The sequence below is a fragment of the Solea solea genome, chromosome 21 (assembly GCF_958295425.1).
Source record: "Solea solea chromosome 21, fSolSol10.1, whole genome shotgun sequence".
NCBI classification, from domain to species: domain Eukaryota; kingdom Metazoa; phylum Chordata; class Actinopteri; order Pleuronectiformes; family Soleidae; genus Solea; species Solea solea.
The window spans coordinates 17484245-17501853 of record NC_081154.1 but is presented as its reverse complement, the minus strand read 5'-3'; the positions used below and the strand labels follow the sequence as shown (position 1 = coordinate 17501853).

The following is a 17609-nucleotide window of genomic DNA, read 5'->3' as shown; positions in this document are numbered from 1 at the left end:
ATGTAGTGTTGCCTCTGTATTCAGTCATGGCTGAAGCTGTGGCCCCCCTCTTTTATTTTGCCGCAGGGAGCGTGTAGTCAAACCTCCTGCTCTCCAGAGTTCTGCTGCTTCCGGGCCTGTAGTGCTGGACTTATTAGAGCCGTCTGTCTGGAGGGAGGCCCCCGTTACTGAGAATGTGGATTATTTATTTATCTATTTGTTTATTTATTTATTAAGTGGTACGCATCCTCCTGACGTGATGCTCGCTCCACAGTCTCAGGACTGGGTGGCTTAATGATCTGGCCTCCCTCTTGTTTTTCCTTCATTGGTCACTCATTACAGAGATCATCCCAGTACACCACTACTATCCGAGGTTTTGTTGTTTTTTTTGTTTTTACTATAAGAATGTAGATATGCGCGTGCGCACGCGCGCGTCTGGCACTGCCATGGATTGATCTTTTCCTCCGCGCTTGCAGCAGAAATGGAGGTGTTTTAGTGTGCCCGTGCATACGAGTCCACCCGTCTCCTCTCCCGGTACATGCAGTTGAGGAGGCTTCGGTTCTAACCAGCTGCAGCCGATCGATTCCAATGATGTGTTTCTTTCCCAAGGGAGGGGGAGGAGGAGCAGTAGAAGAAGGGGTTCTCATGATTCGTCGCTGTGTGCTCTGATTTTTATTCAGATGGCGTGAAGGCAGCCCGCGTGCCCACTGGGTTTCGTTGAAACCGTGATATCGCGATAATAAAAAAAAGGGAAGGCACAGACTTTTGTGTTGACAATGTGGTAACCTGCTAACCCCAGTGTCTCTCACACACACACACATACAATATTCTTTCTTTGCTCATTCTAGGAACAGCAGAAGTTCACTCTCGATAGACCCATGATTTTAACTTTGTATACACTGAGGAGCCTCCACCATCTATTTGAAACTATCACATGTACGGTATAAAAATACTTCTGCACTCAGTATCATCTGCAGTCTGAGCGAATCGTCAATTTTGAACACGACTTAGAACAGATCACTGTCTGTGGATGTTGCTGTGAGGAGCCACAGAAATCGCACTGTTTAAGTGAGGCGAACAAAGAGACAGTTCAAGAAAAAGGAATAACGACAACAGCTCATCCATTGTGAGAATGGTGGTGGAACAGCTCCCCTGAAAGCATACGTTAGGGGAGCTTCATTTTTGTGTCACAGGTGACACTTTGATTTTCCTGTTCTATTAGGTTCCTGAAACAAATGACCTCATGATAGTAAAAGATGTCAATATGTGTTGTAGCAATTTATGGACATTTGTCAATGTCTCCATAAACAAACCTAATGCTATTCCTGCTGTTACCACCCATGAGTGGTGGTGCTGCACTCAAATCACCTACTTCCCTCTTGACAAGAGAGTGAGATGATGTGTGTAAGAAAACCTCACACACACTCTTTTGTAGTACTCTGCAAATGACCATACTGCCACACAATTCCATGTGTGTGTGTGCATATGTGTAGTACCCGCTATGTGTCACAGTGTCAGTCATAAACTGACTCCCATCACTGTAACCAGCTACTTTGCTTAATATCACCAGAGTGTCTTAGACATGATTTTAGGTTGATTTAAAGCATGACAAAGAGGGGACCTGAAAAATGTCCCCTGTTCAACATGGAGTCCCCTCTTTGTGAGTGTGTAACGGCACCAAAGTCCCCTGTTCTACTGGTTCACGAGTACACACTTTTTTTGTAGTACTCATGTACAAATGACCATACTGCCACACACTTCCGTGTGTGTGTGTGTGTGTGCATATGACATTTTTAGTATAGCGGTACCACCTGAAAATAGGGCTCCCCTAAATGTCACAGTGTCAGTCAGACACTGACTCCCATCACTCGATCCAGCGCTGTGCACGTACACGTTTGTAGGGGTAAGTTGGAGTAAGAACAGCTTGGGAAGGACACTTGGAATTTATATATATTTTATATAATTATATTTTATATAATTTATTTAAAATTGTGATACATATAACCTAATGTATTACTGTATTTGAAGTAAATGTAGGTGATGACGGTGATTATCCATCAGCAGAGCAGGAAGTATGTTGTTGTTTTTTGTCAGAAAACAGCATGGATGCCAAGTGCTCTGGCCTGCTCACCAGCATGAAGAGCTAATGCAGAGCTGTATCTGGTCTCCACTCTCCAGTAATGTCCTTATAATAATTATAAGACCACTGGCAGAGACTTTTTTCACTAGTGCTGAGGTTGCTTAGGCTCATTAATGCAATGAAGCCTGTATCGGGCACTAAATTAGTCCAAACCACTTAAAAATATAAAGGCCAGTGCAGTCCCTTTAGTGCTGTAGACAAGGAGAGAAGAAGAGAGAAGCACAAGATGCTATAATAATGTTGATTGTCTGAATCCATACCAAACATCTGCACAGATGTTTAATGTAGTCCCACCCTGACTCAAGAGGGGCTCCATAAGAAGATTTTTGGTGCAGCTCAGTCAAAAAAAAAACTTCAAGAACAATAGGAAAGTTTGAAATCATTAAGATGGTCGAGATTAGTAAAGATTGTCAAGGTCCATTTAATCCCAAAGCCGGGACAGGACTCCTGTCTCAAAGGGTCAAGTTATATCTTCTCTTCTTCTTTTTTTATCTTTACATTACATTACATGTCATTTAGCAGACACTTTTATCCAAAGCAACTTACAGTAAGTGCATTTCAACATTTGGGTACAAATGTTGTCTAATGTTATCTATGTCTTGTGGGCCAGCTCCCTGAATGATTGCATTAACAATGTTACATGGACAAAGAATCCACCACACATCTTGATAACTCTTGTGCAGGTTCAATCTCCATCCATCCATCCATCCATTCATTCTACCGTTTTATCCGTGGGGGGAGCTGTACCAGTCTCAGCTGACATAGGGCGATAGGCGGGGTACACCCTCTGCAGATCGCCAGTCCATCACAGGGCCACATACAGAGACAAACGTGCAGAAAGGCCCTTGTTCCGACCAGGGCTTGAACAAAGGTCTTCTTGCTGTAAAGGCAAGAAGACCAACGAAGACCAACGAAGACCAACCAACTGCGTTGCTGCTGTTTCAATCTCTCTAATCGTATTTGTGAAGAGCTTTGGTAGCTGTAACGGTCTAATTGAATGGCAACAAGGACTCGACAAAATCCACCTCTTGAATTGGATTCAGCTGTGTACAGTGTATCTCTTCTTGTCTTTGTCTTTTTCTGGACCAAATCTGATCTTTTTCTGACCCACACTGCTTTTCTTTAACTCAGCATTTTGGGACACAGATGATACAGATGGTCAGGCATATGCCCCTCCTTGCAATCTTGATTTTTACAAAGGTTAGCCCAGTTTACAATTATTTCACATTGCAGCCTCTGTTAGCTTCAGCACTCGGAAGTGAATGCTCAGACTACACGCCCTACATGAACGTTCTGATAAATCTGGTGTCAGTCCTGGTTTCCTTTCTGCTTGGCTCCTCATCCTTCAGTTGATTGAGTTGTTCGTATGCTCTCTCTGCCTCTGGGGAATGCTTCCAAAATGAATATTTTTGTGCCACAGAATTCCTTCCGTCACTGGCACTGACTATAGCTTTTCTTCATTAGCATTGGTGGAGGTTTGCTCTCTATAAACCTGTGTATTCAAGGTCAACCAAAGTTTCAGAGTTTGAATCTATTCCACTGATGACTTCTGACAGCTGGAATTTTCTTAAACTTCCCCACTTTTTCAGTAGCATTGACTGTTTGATTGATCTATTGCAGTTTTCTAGAACATGTCATCTGCTCTGTTATAAGTCATGAGCTTAATCATTTGTAATCAAGAATGAATGCTTTTCACAGCACCTCAACTGGTTGGCTCACCCAGCTTCTGAAGTACTTTGCCATCTTTGTTTCCATTGCGGTGTTTCCAGGGAACTTGTCAAGACAAATAGGTTTCAACACATCTGCTAAGTGACCCAGAGAAATGGGTGTTTGAGCCTAATTTGTCTAGAATGGATCCTCTCTTGGTCATCTGGTGGGATCAATTGTGACCACTGACCTAACCCACAGTTACTGTTTTTACTCGTCCTAGGAGGTGATTTAACATGTTTCCAATGGTTTGAGCAGCAGCAGCATGTTCACAGCATGTTCACAGCATGACATTTTATGAATTTGTAACCTAAGATAAGTTTCAGCTCACAATTGTTTGCAGTCTTTGTTGGGTCAGCTTCTTTGTGTGGGTCCAGCTCCACCTCTACGTCGGTTATGAATCCAGCCTCTACTTAATCATTAGATTCCTTGACTTTTCATGGAAATACAGATGTGACAATTGTCTTTTTGCTGTGGTCATTTCCACTTGAACTTGTCCCATTGACGTCCCAGTAGCTCTGTCAGCTATGTTCAATTCAGCAGAGTTCTCTGGTTGATAATCACAGGTCCAGGTTTACACAGGTCCTTGATGTCATTGTCCCCCTTTCCATGTCCCCTGTAGGATTCAGGCTTGTTTCAGCTCCCAGACTTCGGACAGTTCCTGGTATTTCAATATTTTACTGTTAAGCTTTGTTCTATTGGGGTGTGCAGTAACAAGAGAAGTAGTTTTAGAAGCAGTTGAACCTAAGAAGTAGCCAAAAATTGTCTGAATTCTCAATTTCTCACTATGTTGGTTTGAAGTTTTCACATCACATATAATGGTCTGAACAGCAGCTGATAGGTTTAGTCAGTCCATCGAAAACACTAGTTATCAATATTTAAAGGGGATATTATATGAAACATGTACAACAGCAACCTTTGTGTTTAAATCAGTTACTGCGTTCCCAATTGAAAACATCGTGGAGCGTGTTTTCACTTATGCCAAGAGTCGCACTGTGCATACACATACACACACATAGCTTTCCCACTATCTTTTTTACTTTTATACAGGTTTGGGCCCACAAAGCACCGAGGAGCACAGCCTGCTTCCATTCTGCGCTCATGTTAATCAATCGTGCTGTCCACAGGCACCACGCTGAAGCGTCACGCCGTGGAGCGACGACTTGTGATCCCATGGGTTCTGTTTCAGTGTCTGGTCTATTTTGGGCATGTGCAGCAAGTTAATTTGCCTAGAAAGCACCCTCAAACAGAAGTGTGCCCCATGTTTTGCTCCTCCTGTTTTTCACCACAATCCCCCTTCTGTCCTTATCCACTTTATGAACGGTTATCTTCTTTAGTTAGCATCTCATCCAAGAGGCTTTTTCACTTCTGACTGGTGGGAAAAACTGTGTGTCGTCATAATGGTGTCAGCATTATAATGCACATCAGCATTGTAACGTCCTGGAAACAAGTTTGTGCCCAAGCTGAAATAGCTGGAATGAACATTTTACATTGAATGAACATTAATTCCACTGTAAGTAAAAATCCAGATGTGTACATTAGTAGCAAATGAGAAATCATTTAAACCATCCATCAGCATTGCTGTCACATTTCTATAAAAATGATTCTGTGTTGTCTCAAACTACATCTCTTGCATGCAATGTCTTCTCTCATTTGCTGTAATCTCAATGGAGCTCATTGGGGGGGGTCTCATGCAGTGCCTGCTTTCTTTTTCAGCTCTTCCCCGCGGCGCTGTGAGGAGCTCTGCCTCGTCAACAGTGTTGGAGCGCCAACCCTCCTTCATCTCTTCCTGCCCCATCACCCCTTCCCTTCCTCACCTCCAGACAATCCCAGCCTCCCACTCAAAGGCCTCCATGTAAATATTTCCTGGATAACAAGAGGACCACAAAGGCAGTCTGATTGTTATCAATGACCTGGATCAGTAGCATAAAAACATGTGTAGACATGGCCAAAAAAATATTTTTGGAAACCTGAAGAGGTAAAGATTCTATATTTTGTTCATCAAACCTTTGGTAGGAAAGAAAATCACACATAGGCCGATATTTTGCGCACACAATCCTACCATTCCGTTTCCTTTGTTAACTTGACATACACACCACGGTCTGATGATGATGTGCGAGGTGATGCCCACCATTTCCGAGGATGGGCGAAGTGGATCTGGCGGGGGCCCCTCCTCTCCTGCTGGGACAGGAGTCGGGGGCTCCGGAGGTGCGATGGGAGGAGGAGGCTTCAGCGGGAGGGAGATCAGAAGTGGAGATGAGGGAGGCAGCACGGGGAACCTGGAGTCCCTGATGGTCAACATGCTGACCGAGAGGGAGAGGCTGCTGGAGAACCTGAGGGAGACTCAGGACAGCTTGGGCACTGCTCACCTCCGCCTCCGTGATCTTGGCCACGAGAAGGAGTCACTTCAGAGGCAGCTGTCTATTGCCTTGCCACAGGTACAGCTCTGTTTGTATGTGTGTGTTTGTGTATCCATGGTGTCAAATTACGTCTTTTTCTTGCTTGAAGAAAGAAAAAGGAGAACAAACATGATCCAGTCTCCATTTATTACGACAACACTTTATCAAAATGTACTTTTTTATATTGTTCGATATGGTTGTACATTATTTAACACATTTATTAGACCATCACCCAAAGCCAACAGCTGCCCTAAATGATATGCTAATGATCAAGATCATTTTTTATGTTTCTGTAATGGTTAATACACCAGTGTGTACAAGCTCTTTAACAAAAATAGTATTTTTATTGCTAAAATATAATTCTTATTCTTATCTGAAAAAAATGGTAAAACACATTATTGTTACTTGATTAAGATGTCAAATTACAGTTATGGTAAGTATAGTATAGTAATGGTTGAATGGGATGCTTGATTAGTTTCTGACTTCTGATACATTTGGGTACAAAAGGGTGAATTTATTTTGTTATTTGTTATTTGTTATTTTATTTAAATAACAGTAACATTTTGTTATAACTGTTAAAGCGATTTGTTTTGGTCTGAAGTTACCTGTTTCACTCTCAGCGTATTGTCTGTCGGTTCAATTCGTGACTCAATACAATTTTATTTGCACAGCGCTGATTTCTGCATACATGACGCCGAGGCACTTTCCATGGTTATGTCAAAACCTTACAATTATTACAGAGAGACTTAACAGGAACACAATCAACAAGCACCTGGCAACAGTGGAGAGGAAAATCTCCCTTTTAACAGGAAGAAATCTCTGCTAGAACCAGACTCAGAGCATACGAACATCTGTCTCGGCCAGTTGGGGTAGGAGAGAGGAGAGATGGGAGGGGGAAGGGAAGGTGTTTAGTGAAGGAGAGGTGGGTGAAAAGAACAATGGCAAGGAGAGAAGAAGATAGAGGAGAGATTGTGACCAGGAACAGATGTGCAAAACCTAATAATGTATGATAAACACTATAGATATATCAAAGTATCTAAAAACATCTAGATTTATTTAATATGTTGAAATGTTTTTTTTCCTTTTTACACACCATTGGGTCCCCTGGCAGCCACATAGTTGGTGTAGTGGTTAATGCTCTTGCCTTTGCAGCAAGAAGACCTGGGTTTGAGCCCCAGTTAGCTCAAGGGTCTTTCTGCATGGAGTTTGCATGTTCTCCCTGTGTGTGTGTGTGTGTGTGTGTGGGTGTTCTCTGGCTTTCTCCCACAGTCCAAAAACATACATATGGTATGGTGTAGGTGTGGTGTGAATGGTTGTTTGTCTCTATATGTGGTCCTGCGATGGACTGGCGTGCTGTCCAGTGTGCGACCCCGCCTATTACCCTATGTCAGCTGAGCCCTGTGGTAGAAAATGGATGGATGGGTCTCCTGGTGATTATGGACCCAAGCAGCCACTTAGTTCACTTATGTCTCAGGCCGGCTCTGTGGTTGTGTAACAGATGTGTTTCAAGAACATCCATCCATCATCTACCACTTTATTCCGCTCTTGAGGGTCGCAGGGGGTGCTGTGCCAATCTCAGCTGACATAGCGCGATATAGGCGGGGTCACACCCTGGACAGTTCACTAGTCCATCACAGGGCTACACATAGAGACAAACAACCATTCTCACACCTACGGTCAATTTAGAGTGTCCATTTGACCTAATCTCCATATTGTATGTTTTTTTGACCGTGGGAGGAAACCGGAGAACCCGGAGAAAACCCACACACGGGGAGAACATGCAAAATCCTTGTTCTGACCAGGTCTTGAACCCGGGTCTTCTCACTTGCTGCAAAGGCAAGAGCACTAACCAACTGTGAACACTGAAAAGGTTGTTTTGTCTTTGCAAACTTTGCAAATAACTGTTATTTGTGTCTTGTCATTTGGGGAAAAAGCCAAATCAGTTCCATGTAACAGAGGTGGAGTTCTTTTTGGGACCAACTCCTGCGTTTTGTTTGAATTTTCAGCCATGGCTTCGTCCTTCATTCTGAATCAAACTGGGAATGAGAAATCTACAGCTCAGCCTGTACTTTGCTTCATTTTGAGATGTTTAAAGGTTTAAAAATGCAAAATTGAACGGGCAAATTTGTGCTGCACGGTTACCAACGTGGCTGTGCACTGCTCCACTTAGCACTGTCACCATTCATTTTCAATGTCAGAAAAAAGTTGCACAACTTTCTAATTAACTAGAAATAGATGAAAGAAATATACAAATATAACAGACAACATTTTATGTGAGAAAAAAGTTCCACAATTTTCTAATTAATTAGAAATAGATGAAAAAATATACGAATATAACAGACAACATTTTTGAAAAAATGGTGTAAAGGAATTAACAATAGGGCTTGAAAGTAGTGTCATGTACCAAAGTTTTGAGTTTTGTTTCTTGTGCATGTTCAATCCCCCGAAACATGATTCCTTTGGAAGAAGAGAAAGATGAGGAAAAATCTACAATAATGACAAAAAGGCCTTTGCACCACTTGGTGCTCAAACCTTAATAACAGCCGAGTAAAACAATGAGGCTCTTGTTTGCAATGGCCACTCGTGTCAACCAGTCATAACTCAGCTGATTGTACAGCAGTTACTGTTGTAGGAAAACACAACAACAAAACACATACACATAGAAGCAAACTACAAAATTATGCAGTGAAATTTAGATGATGTCTGCTTCTTGTCTTTAGCTGGTGCATCGCTGTGTTGAAAGTGATCAGTGTCATTGTGATGTGCTTAATACGCGGCATGGTGGCACAGTGGTTTGCAGTAGTTACCACTGTTGCCTCACACAGCACAAAGGTGCTGGGTTCAATTCCTGGTCTGGGACCTTACTGTGTGGAGTTTGCATGTTTTCTCCATGTCTGTGTGAGTTTCCTCACACCATCAAAACATGTTAGAATGTTAGACTCATTCAGTGCAATTAGTCACAACAGCGCAGATCAACCCTCCATCTGACCCCAAAATTTTGTTGTGCAAAACATTGTATAATGACAATAAAGATGCTTTCCTTTCTTAATAAAGGGAGCACTTTAATATTACAGTAATATTTTTTGTGGAATCAGGCTTTAAAACTGCAACAAAAAAAAAGGTAGTCCCTGCCAGAAAATCAGTTTGATGCTGAATTTTGGATACCATCATCAGGAAAATCAATGCGTCTCATGCAGGTACTTGTCCTGAAACACGCACCGTCCGGTCAGAAGGTTTGTCTAAATATCAGAGCCTCATCATCAAAAACATTGTCCAAAAACGGGAACACCACTGTGACAGACAGGTCGTGCAAACAACCACCACGCACAGTTTCGGTTGGTTTTCCACTACAAAATAGTACCTACTCAACTAGTCACTGCTGGGACTTCATTTTACACACACACACACACACACACACACAGACAAATGAGTGACTTATAAAGCAGTTGTTTTCTGTGTAACTGAATCATTAGAATCAGTTCATTAAAACTATTTGTTCAGTACTTCCTCCATGACCGGAGCACACACTCCGTCTGACACAGTCACTAAACGCAGGGTTTGTGATGCCGCTCACTGCTGAAATCTGTCGCTAAATACAATTTATTATTGGGATTTTAGACATTTCCCTGGTAGTTGGTGGAGATTAACCCACGTTTTTAGGATTGTCAAGTCTTTTTAACTGATCTACAGTTCGGCATTGTTCGGCTTGATTCTTGTGTCGGACGTGTCTCCCTGTGACGGCACTCTGACCAATCGGTGACCGGCAGTCTGACGACGTCACGCATAGTATCGCCTCAGCGCAGGTGGAACCTCGCCAGAGCAGCTACTAAAAAAAAAGTACCAGGTTCTATGCTAGTGGAAATGCAAAATAACCTTGCCGTGCCGAGGTGAGGCGAGCCAAACAAACACCAAATGATTTTAATTAATGAAGTAAACCTTTGTAGGTGTTAGAGAACAGAACAATGCGAGGATAATAGAACACATTAAGTCAGCAGTGCAACACAAACTATTTCCATATCAGGTAAAAAACAAATTGCGAGACATAAAATGGAAGGCAAAAGCATTTATGGAAGTCAGCACGTTATAGATTAGTTGTGCGGAATGCATTTAACCTAAAGGAGACCATCACTAATAGAGATGTGGTAGAAAAGAAATGACAAGTGGACACGAGTGAGGAGCTGACCCTGATCCAAACAAGAAACAATCCCATAAGGCCTTGCAGGAGCCAATGGACCCACTGTGTCACCATCTGCATCTCTCTCTCTCTCTCTCTTTCATGTGTCTATTTTTAACAGTTTTTAAACCATAAAGCAGGCGCTCCTGACTGTAAACGTCTGCACATCAAGATCATCCTCGGACGGTCGGATGTGTTTTCAGGAGACTTAGACGATGTTGTTTTTGTCTGAAAGTTTAGATCAGATTAAGAAGTTTAAACATGGTTAGAATTATTTTCTCAGATGAATGAAAGAGAATATTTTCGCTGAGTTATAAAACCTACACTTGATTTTTAAGAAGAATATAACCATTTCAAAATTATTATTATTATTATTACAGCACATAAACCAACTGTTGTCACAGAGCGTACACTGGGTTTCCACTGGGATGACATCACACAGAGAACTGCTTGAGCTATTTGTCACTGTATGATGGTTCATGTGTATTGCGAGCTCACACAGCTGCACAGAAATATACAAGAGCCTTAAACCGGCCTTTTGCGGCCCTTAATCCCGCCTCCCGGTGGGCCGGTGAGACGGTTGAGATGGTCGGTGTCCTTTGCCCCTAAATGCAGCTTGTGTTGTCCACAGGAGTTCGCGGTGCTGACTAAAGAGCTGAACGTTTGCCGTGAGCAGCTCCTGGAGAGGGAGGAGGAGATTGCCGAGCTCAAGGCGGAGAGAAACAACACGCGTGTAAGTTGTTCAGCGGCCATTTCGCTGATTAACACTGTAACACTCACTGTGTTGTGTGGGTTTGACACTTTTTCATTTTTCTCTACGACATTCTCGTTTCCTCTTCGTGACTCACTTTTTTGTCCTTATCTCACCAACTTCTCCGAGCGTAGTCTTTCTAACCATCTATTCTGTCGCTCTCTCTTCCACCTTCTGCATTCTCTTGTCACCTCCTCCTTCTGCCGGCTGCCTCCTGTAGTTGCTGCTGGAACACTTGGAGTGTCTGGTGTCTCGCCACGAGCGCAGTCTGAGGATGACAGTTGTGAAAAGACAGGCCCAGTCCCCAGCAGGAGTCTCCAGTGAGGTGGAGGTCCTTAAGGCCCTCAAGTCTCTGTTTGAGCACCACAAGGCCCTGGATGAGAAGGTGGGTCAAAGAGACAAGACACAAAAATGCTTTGTTTTCCCACCAAACTTAAAGGGTAACTAAACCTAACTCATCTGATGCTAACTCCGCCCAATGCCTGATTTTGGGCTTTAAATTTATGAAGAATTTTTTGGGAGAGTAAACAAAATTAACAATTATCGCAAAACATGCAGAAAAAGTGGCTCCCAAAGACTGGGTCGGGACCCACAGGAGATTTATTTTGGGAAATGATTCATGGAAATGATTTGCTGACCAAATCCAAATTGGGATGATAGGTGTTACAGATGCATGACATTTGGGTCAGGATAGTTTGCTATCTTCAAAAAGTGGGAAAGTTTGGGAAACACTGATCTAACACATAGCACATGCCATTATTGTGAAAGATGTTATTTATTGGGTAAATCATTTCACCATCATTTCATTTTCTCCAGCATTCCTTATAAAAATCTGGATAAATGAATGACACTGCAGTAATGTCTCTCACACTGTTGTGTTGTGAAGAAATTCCACCATGATGTGAGAATTCTGGCCTCTTATGAGCTGCCTGACTCAAACTTTTAAAAAAAACTGATTTAGTTACATAAGGTCAATAAGGTAAGGTCATTTTAGCAAAATAAATGCGTCTTAACATACACTGGGGGACTCAGATGCAGGACAAACAACAAACACTTTCAATCCAACTGGCAAGCAAAATGATTCCAAATCAGGCAAAGGCAAAGCGAATGTCCGCAAAACCAAAAATACAAACCGTGGTCAAAGAACAGCAGGAAAAAACACACCGAGAAGTGGGTGTGGTCGGGTAAATGGTGGGAAAATCAAACAAAAGACCAGGAACAGGAAGTGGGGAGCAAATGTCTGTCACCAAAATAAAACAGGAACAAAAGTCCTGACACTAAAGGTCAGTAAACTTCCCTCTTGTTTCCTCACACAGGTGCGAGAGAGGCTCCGCGTGGCCCTTGAGAGGGTGTCCTTGTTAGAGGATCAACTGGCAGCGTCTTCTCAAGAGGTAAAGTCCATTGGTAATGATTATCTGTGCCTCTGCCTCAAGCTCCGTGCGAAGAACATCGAGAAGTTACGAAAAAATCTATCTCATCATCTAATTGCCCACTTTGTCTCCCTCTTCCCAGGTAATCTCATTAAAAGACCAAATTAAAAGACGTCAACAAGGGGTGGACGGCGGGAAAGATGTAAGGGAGGGCTTTGTGCATGTTGGTTCCAGTTGTGTGTTTGTGTTAGCGTTCAGAGAGTCTGTAGAAAGTAGATGTGTGGGTTCTCGTTACGTGACAGTGTGACTTCATCTCATCTGCTGCTCATTTGTGTTCGGCTGAATGATTCTAATTCTAAATGATTATGTTTCTTCGTCACTCTCATTTTTCTCTACGTTGCCATGATTCCAGCGACTACCCAACGGTCCCTCCTCTGGCCTGGAGGACGGGGAGCTGGACAGACAGAGAGAGGGAGAGATAGAGCGACAGAGATCAGAACTCTCCCAGCTGAGGGAGAGGCTGGCCCTCATGTGCCGACAGGTGAGTAAATACCTGTATTGGGTCTTGAACTTCTGAGTGACAGCTCTTTTTTTAAAAGCAACCAGGCCAGCATTTCCTTGTGGACCCCATAAGGTTTATATTTCGGCTGACAATTTGGGTCCCAAGTGGATTTGTCTGGTTTTTGTGGTGGTCCCGCCCTTTGACTAAATTGTCACTTTAAGGTTATAGAGCAGTTTACATTATGTTTAAGTCCACATTAGTATACTGCTGCATAGATGTACTTTATCTGTGTATTTTGTTTTCTAATCTAGTTTCTATAATAAAATACTGGCTGTCACATTTACATGCACTGATCAGTGCCAGTTTATTCCTGGAGCATTTCCAGCAGTGTTTTCCAAGAAGGGGGGAACGATGAGCAGTTTGTCGACTCGTCTCCCTCTGATGGCCAGTGAGAGTATTACAGCTGCTTTGAAAAGCCATGATTATAATATGTATACTGCAAATAAGACCCATATGGGGCCTTGTGCGATGAAATCCTGTGTGGTAAGAGGATACATGTACAGCAGATCAATGTAAAGAGGCAAGATCTTAGTGCTGGAGTGCTGCAGACTCATGTCAGTGGAGCTTTTTAAGGGTCCAGTGTGTAAGAATGAATAACATCTAATGATGAGACTGCAGATTGCAGTAAAGGACTCCTCCTCTCACTCCTTTTCCCAAACAACAGTGCTGGCCACTACTCTGCCGTGCGTTCCCACAAATCTCAAATCTAGTTATGACTTTTATCTAAGATCAAATCTTTTTTTGGTCTTTCAATATTTTTGAACATCTTATGTGCACTTGTATCTCGACTCATCTGGGCCTCAGCCATGCCTCACTTGCACGCCTGCGGTTAGTTCAAAATGCTGCTGCTGATCGTCTTTTAAAAAGAACACATATCCTCAGTGCTGGCCTCCCTCCACTGGCTCCCTGCATGCTTTAGGATCCATTTTAAGATTCTATTCTTTGTTTTTAAATATTTTTTTTATGGATTAGCACCAGCCTACATAACCATATGTTCCCTCAAGGATCATCAGCTCTCAGTTGTAACCAGTACATGCATGAAAAGTAACGAGCTTTCTCCCCAAATTATGGAATGAGCTCCCTCCCCATGTTAGGATGACCGTTACTCTATCTTAGTAACTTCATTTAGACCCTATATTAGGTCACAATAGTTTGCCATAAGAAAGTTTGGGAAACACTCTTCTAAGTCTACGAAAAACAAACCAGAATCATTATTTTGAAGTCATTATAAACTTATGGCTAATTGTCACAAATACTGGACCTCTGTTTGAGTCCCTTGTGATCCATCATTGCCTTGACTGACTATTTACTCTCAAATAGGTAAAATCTTTGTCGTCTTGTTTTCCTCCATGGTTTCACATCAGGTTGGAGAAATAGAGGAGCAGCTTGCGGCCGCCAGGAGGGAGGTGACGAAGTCGGAGGAGGCCAATCAGAAGCTCCAAAGGGAAGTGAAAGAGGTCGGTCTGTGCCAATCTGGTGTTTCTTGGCCAAGATCCTGTGCGCCCCAACTCCCCGGCCTGCAGTGTATATGTGAACCCAAAGGGCATATGTTGTAGAAATACAAGTATTATTGTTGTAATATTATTTTCTGTATTGTAGAGGTGGAAGTACAAAATGATTATAGAATTCATTGTAAACATATATTCAACAAATGCACGTCACACACACACACACATTTTTTTTCTCTTTCCTGAAAATGACCATGAAATTTACGTAGTTGCATCGTGTATTCGATGTAAGATTTAACTGTATATTATCTTGCTCCGTTTCCTTTAGGCTCTTTGTCAAAGGGAGGACATGGAGGAGAGGATTACAACATTAGAACGCAGGTACTTTCAAGGAGTCTTAATACACTGGAATCCATGAGTGCAGAGGAACAAATCACAATGACTTTCTTTTTTTCCTCGTCTTAAATTCATGTATACAAATCATACAGTATACACACACACTCTGCGTTTGTAATATATAAACAAAAATGTAATATTAATAGAGACAAAAACTAACAGCAAGCATTTCAAATCATAAAGGCCCATAACCAATCTCTTAATCATAATTCTCCCTCTAATCATCACCAAGCAAATCCCCGACACAGGAAAACAATGGCTGCCTGTCTTTCTATTGGCATTAGTTCTGTAATTTGGGCTAAAATACCTTGAAATTAGGAGGCGATTAAGCGTTTCGTTTTATAAATCAGGACAGGGGTTTGAATCACACTATATCTGTAATACCAATTTAGTACATAAAATACCTAAACATATAACATATATATAGAGAAAAAAATAATAATATAAGATAATGTCTCCAACATTATTTTACTCAAAGCCTGAGCATGCCTGCATCACCTGCACAGACTCTATGCAAGTTCTGGTGTTTGGGTCCATTCTATAAAAAGAACTACAAAATTATTCACCCATTTTCCTGCATCTGTGCCTGTGTTGTGTTGTTATTCATGTTCCTGCAGGTTAGATCTTTGGATCTTTCTTTCCTCACTTTTGTTGTGTTGCAAGCTCTAAATGTAGATCATTTCCTCTCCCTAAAAAGATCAGCAGTCACACCCAGAACAAGAACACCCACACAATAGCATACTCGGTCTCTCAGGTGACCCTCACGATCCTCTTTCACACCTTGACTCAGGTGAAACAAACAACCTGAAACTGGGTCTGCATTATTGACCTATTTTTGTTGACAGAGTGGCATCAACCAGAGCTCTCCTTTCCCCTCCCTATGATCCTTTAATATCTGAGCCCTGCTCTGCTGTCTATGATCACGTAGATCATTGTTCCTGTCCACATTAGTGGACATTGTGGGTCATATGAAATCTTCTGGCTCCCTTACAGATGCTATCCTCCCCTCACCCGTTTAAAGAGGTTTTTGCCACTGTTGGTCCCTCTGTCTTGTTTGCAGTGTGGTGCCTGATATTCATAAACATGCAGTCATACAGCCACTCCTCAAAAAACCCAGCCTGTCTACCTCAAACTTTAGACCAATTTCCAAGCTAACATTTCTTTCAAAAATCCTTGCGATGATTTAATGATATATTCTGGCCACTGACTCTGGTCATGTTGTCATTTTAGTGGTCTTAGAACTAACAGCTGCTTTCAATACAGTGGATCATCGTATTCTACTCTCTCGTCTGGAGCATTGGGTGGGTATTAAAGGGGCCGCCTTGGAATGGTTTCTTTCTTATTTGGCCGATAGAAACATCTGTGGTAAGATCGGTGACTCTGAGTCTTCTATGGTGCCTCTCCCCTGTGGAGTGCCACAGGGTTCAATCCTCGGGCCCCTCCTGTTCTCGTTGTATCTGCTTCTCCTGGACTCTATATTTCGGAAACATGGCATGCCATTCCATTTTTATGCAGGCGATTTGTCAAATGTATATTCCCCTGAAGGGTAACAAAGCGTTCTCGACCAAACCTCTGCTGACTTGTTTCAACAACATGGTTAAAAACCTGGGGGTAATATTATCTGATATTAAGTTTGTTAAACAGATTAGCTGTGTTGTAAAAAAAAAAAATGCTTTGTTCAACTGAAAGAAATAGCCAATGTTATATCAATTCTGCCGAACCTTGAAAAAAATAATACATGACTGGATTATTGTAACGCTCTTAATGTCAGGGTTAGCCAGACTTTCATTACCCACCTTCAACTGGTTTAGGACATATTTGGCTTTGATCCACTGGCTCCCAGTACACCACAGGATACATTTGAAGTTATTAGTGTTTGTGTACAAGTGTCTTAATGGACTTGCTCCACCTTACCTCACTGACCTACTCCAGCTTTACACTCCTTCATGGTCCCTAAGATCAGTTGCTCGTGATCAGGCCTTCGTTGTAGCAGCTCCCAAATTACGGAATGGTTTGCCACTTCCCATTTAAGTCTCTCTTAAAAACTCATCTCTTCACTTTAGCATTAGATTCAGAGTTTGTGCCGTGTAGGTTTTTGCTTCTGAGTGTAGCCCTTTTTTATTTATTTATCTTTAAATATTTGAAGACACCTGATGGTGGCTGTGTGTTTTGTGCAGGTACCTCAGTGCCCAGAGGGAGGCGACTTCTCTCCATGATATCAAAGACAAGCTGGAAAATGAGTTGGCCAGTAAGGAGTCCCTGCACAGACAGGTGAGTAATGCCTGATATAATTAACTTTCAGCTGCGGTCAAGACTGTCAGCTTTTGACATGCATGACGCTGTTATGGTATCATTTGAATATATATATATATATATATATATATTTATATATATATATATATATATATATATATATATATATATATATATATATATGTGTGTGTATGTAAAACAAAAAAATCTGATATGCTGAGTCTTTCCATGTGTGTGTGTTCAGAGTGAAGAAAAAAACCGACAGCTGCAGGAGCGTCTGGATGAAGCCAAGCAGAAGCTCCAGCAGACACTGCAGAGGGCAGAGACGCTGCCTGAAATCGAGGCCCAGCTCGCTCAGAGAGTTGCTGCTCTCAACAAGGTACACTAAGCGAAGAGTGTGGAATGCTATTGAAAACAGTATGGCCAGTCT

General features: G+C 42.2%; 1 protein-coding gene across 1 annotated transcript in view; it reads left to right on the top strand.

The window, feature by feature from the left end:
- Positions 1–17609, top strand: part of LOC131448708 (liprin-alpha-3-like) — a 36007-nt gene that overhangs the window by 742 nt on the left and 17656 nt on the right. Inside the window, exons 2-11 of the mRNA XM_058621385.1 lie at positions 5543–6264; positions 11031–11132; positions 11371–11535; positions 12467–12541; positions 12663–12722; positions 12933–13061; positions 14447–14539; positions 14859–14911; positions 17104–17197; positions 17424–17558. Of these exons, the coding sequence (XP_058477368.1) occupies positions 5932–6264; positions 11031–11132; positions 11371–11535; positions 12467–12541; positions 12663–12722; positions 12933–13061; positions 14447–14539; positions 14859–14911; positions 17104–17197; positions 17424–17558 (1239 nt within the window). The 5' untranslated portion in view covers positions 5543–5931. The remainder of the gene's footprint in view (positions 1–5542; positions 6265–11030; positions 11133–11370; positions 11536–12466; positions 12542–12662; positions 12723–12932; positions 13062–14446; positions 14540–14858; positions 14912–17103; positions 17198–17423; positions 17559–17609) is intronic.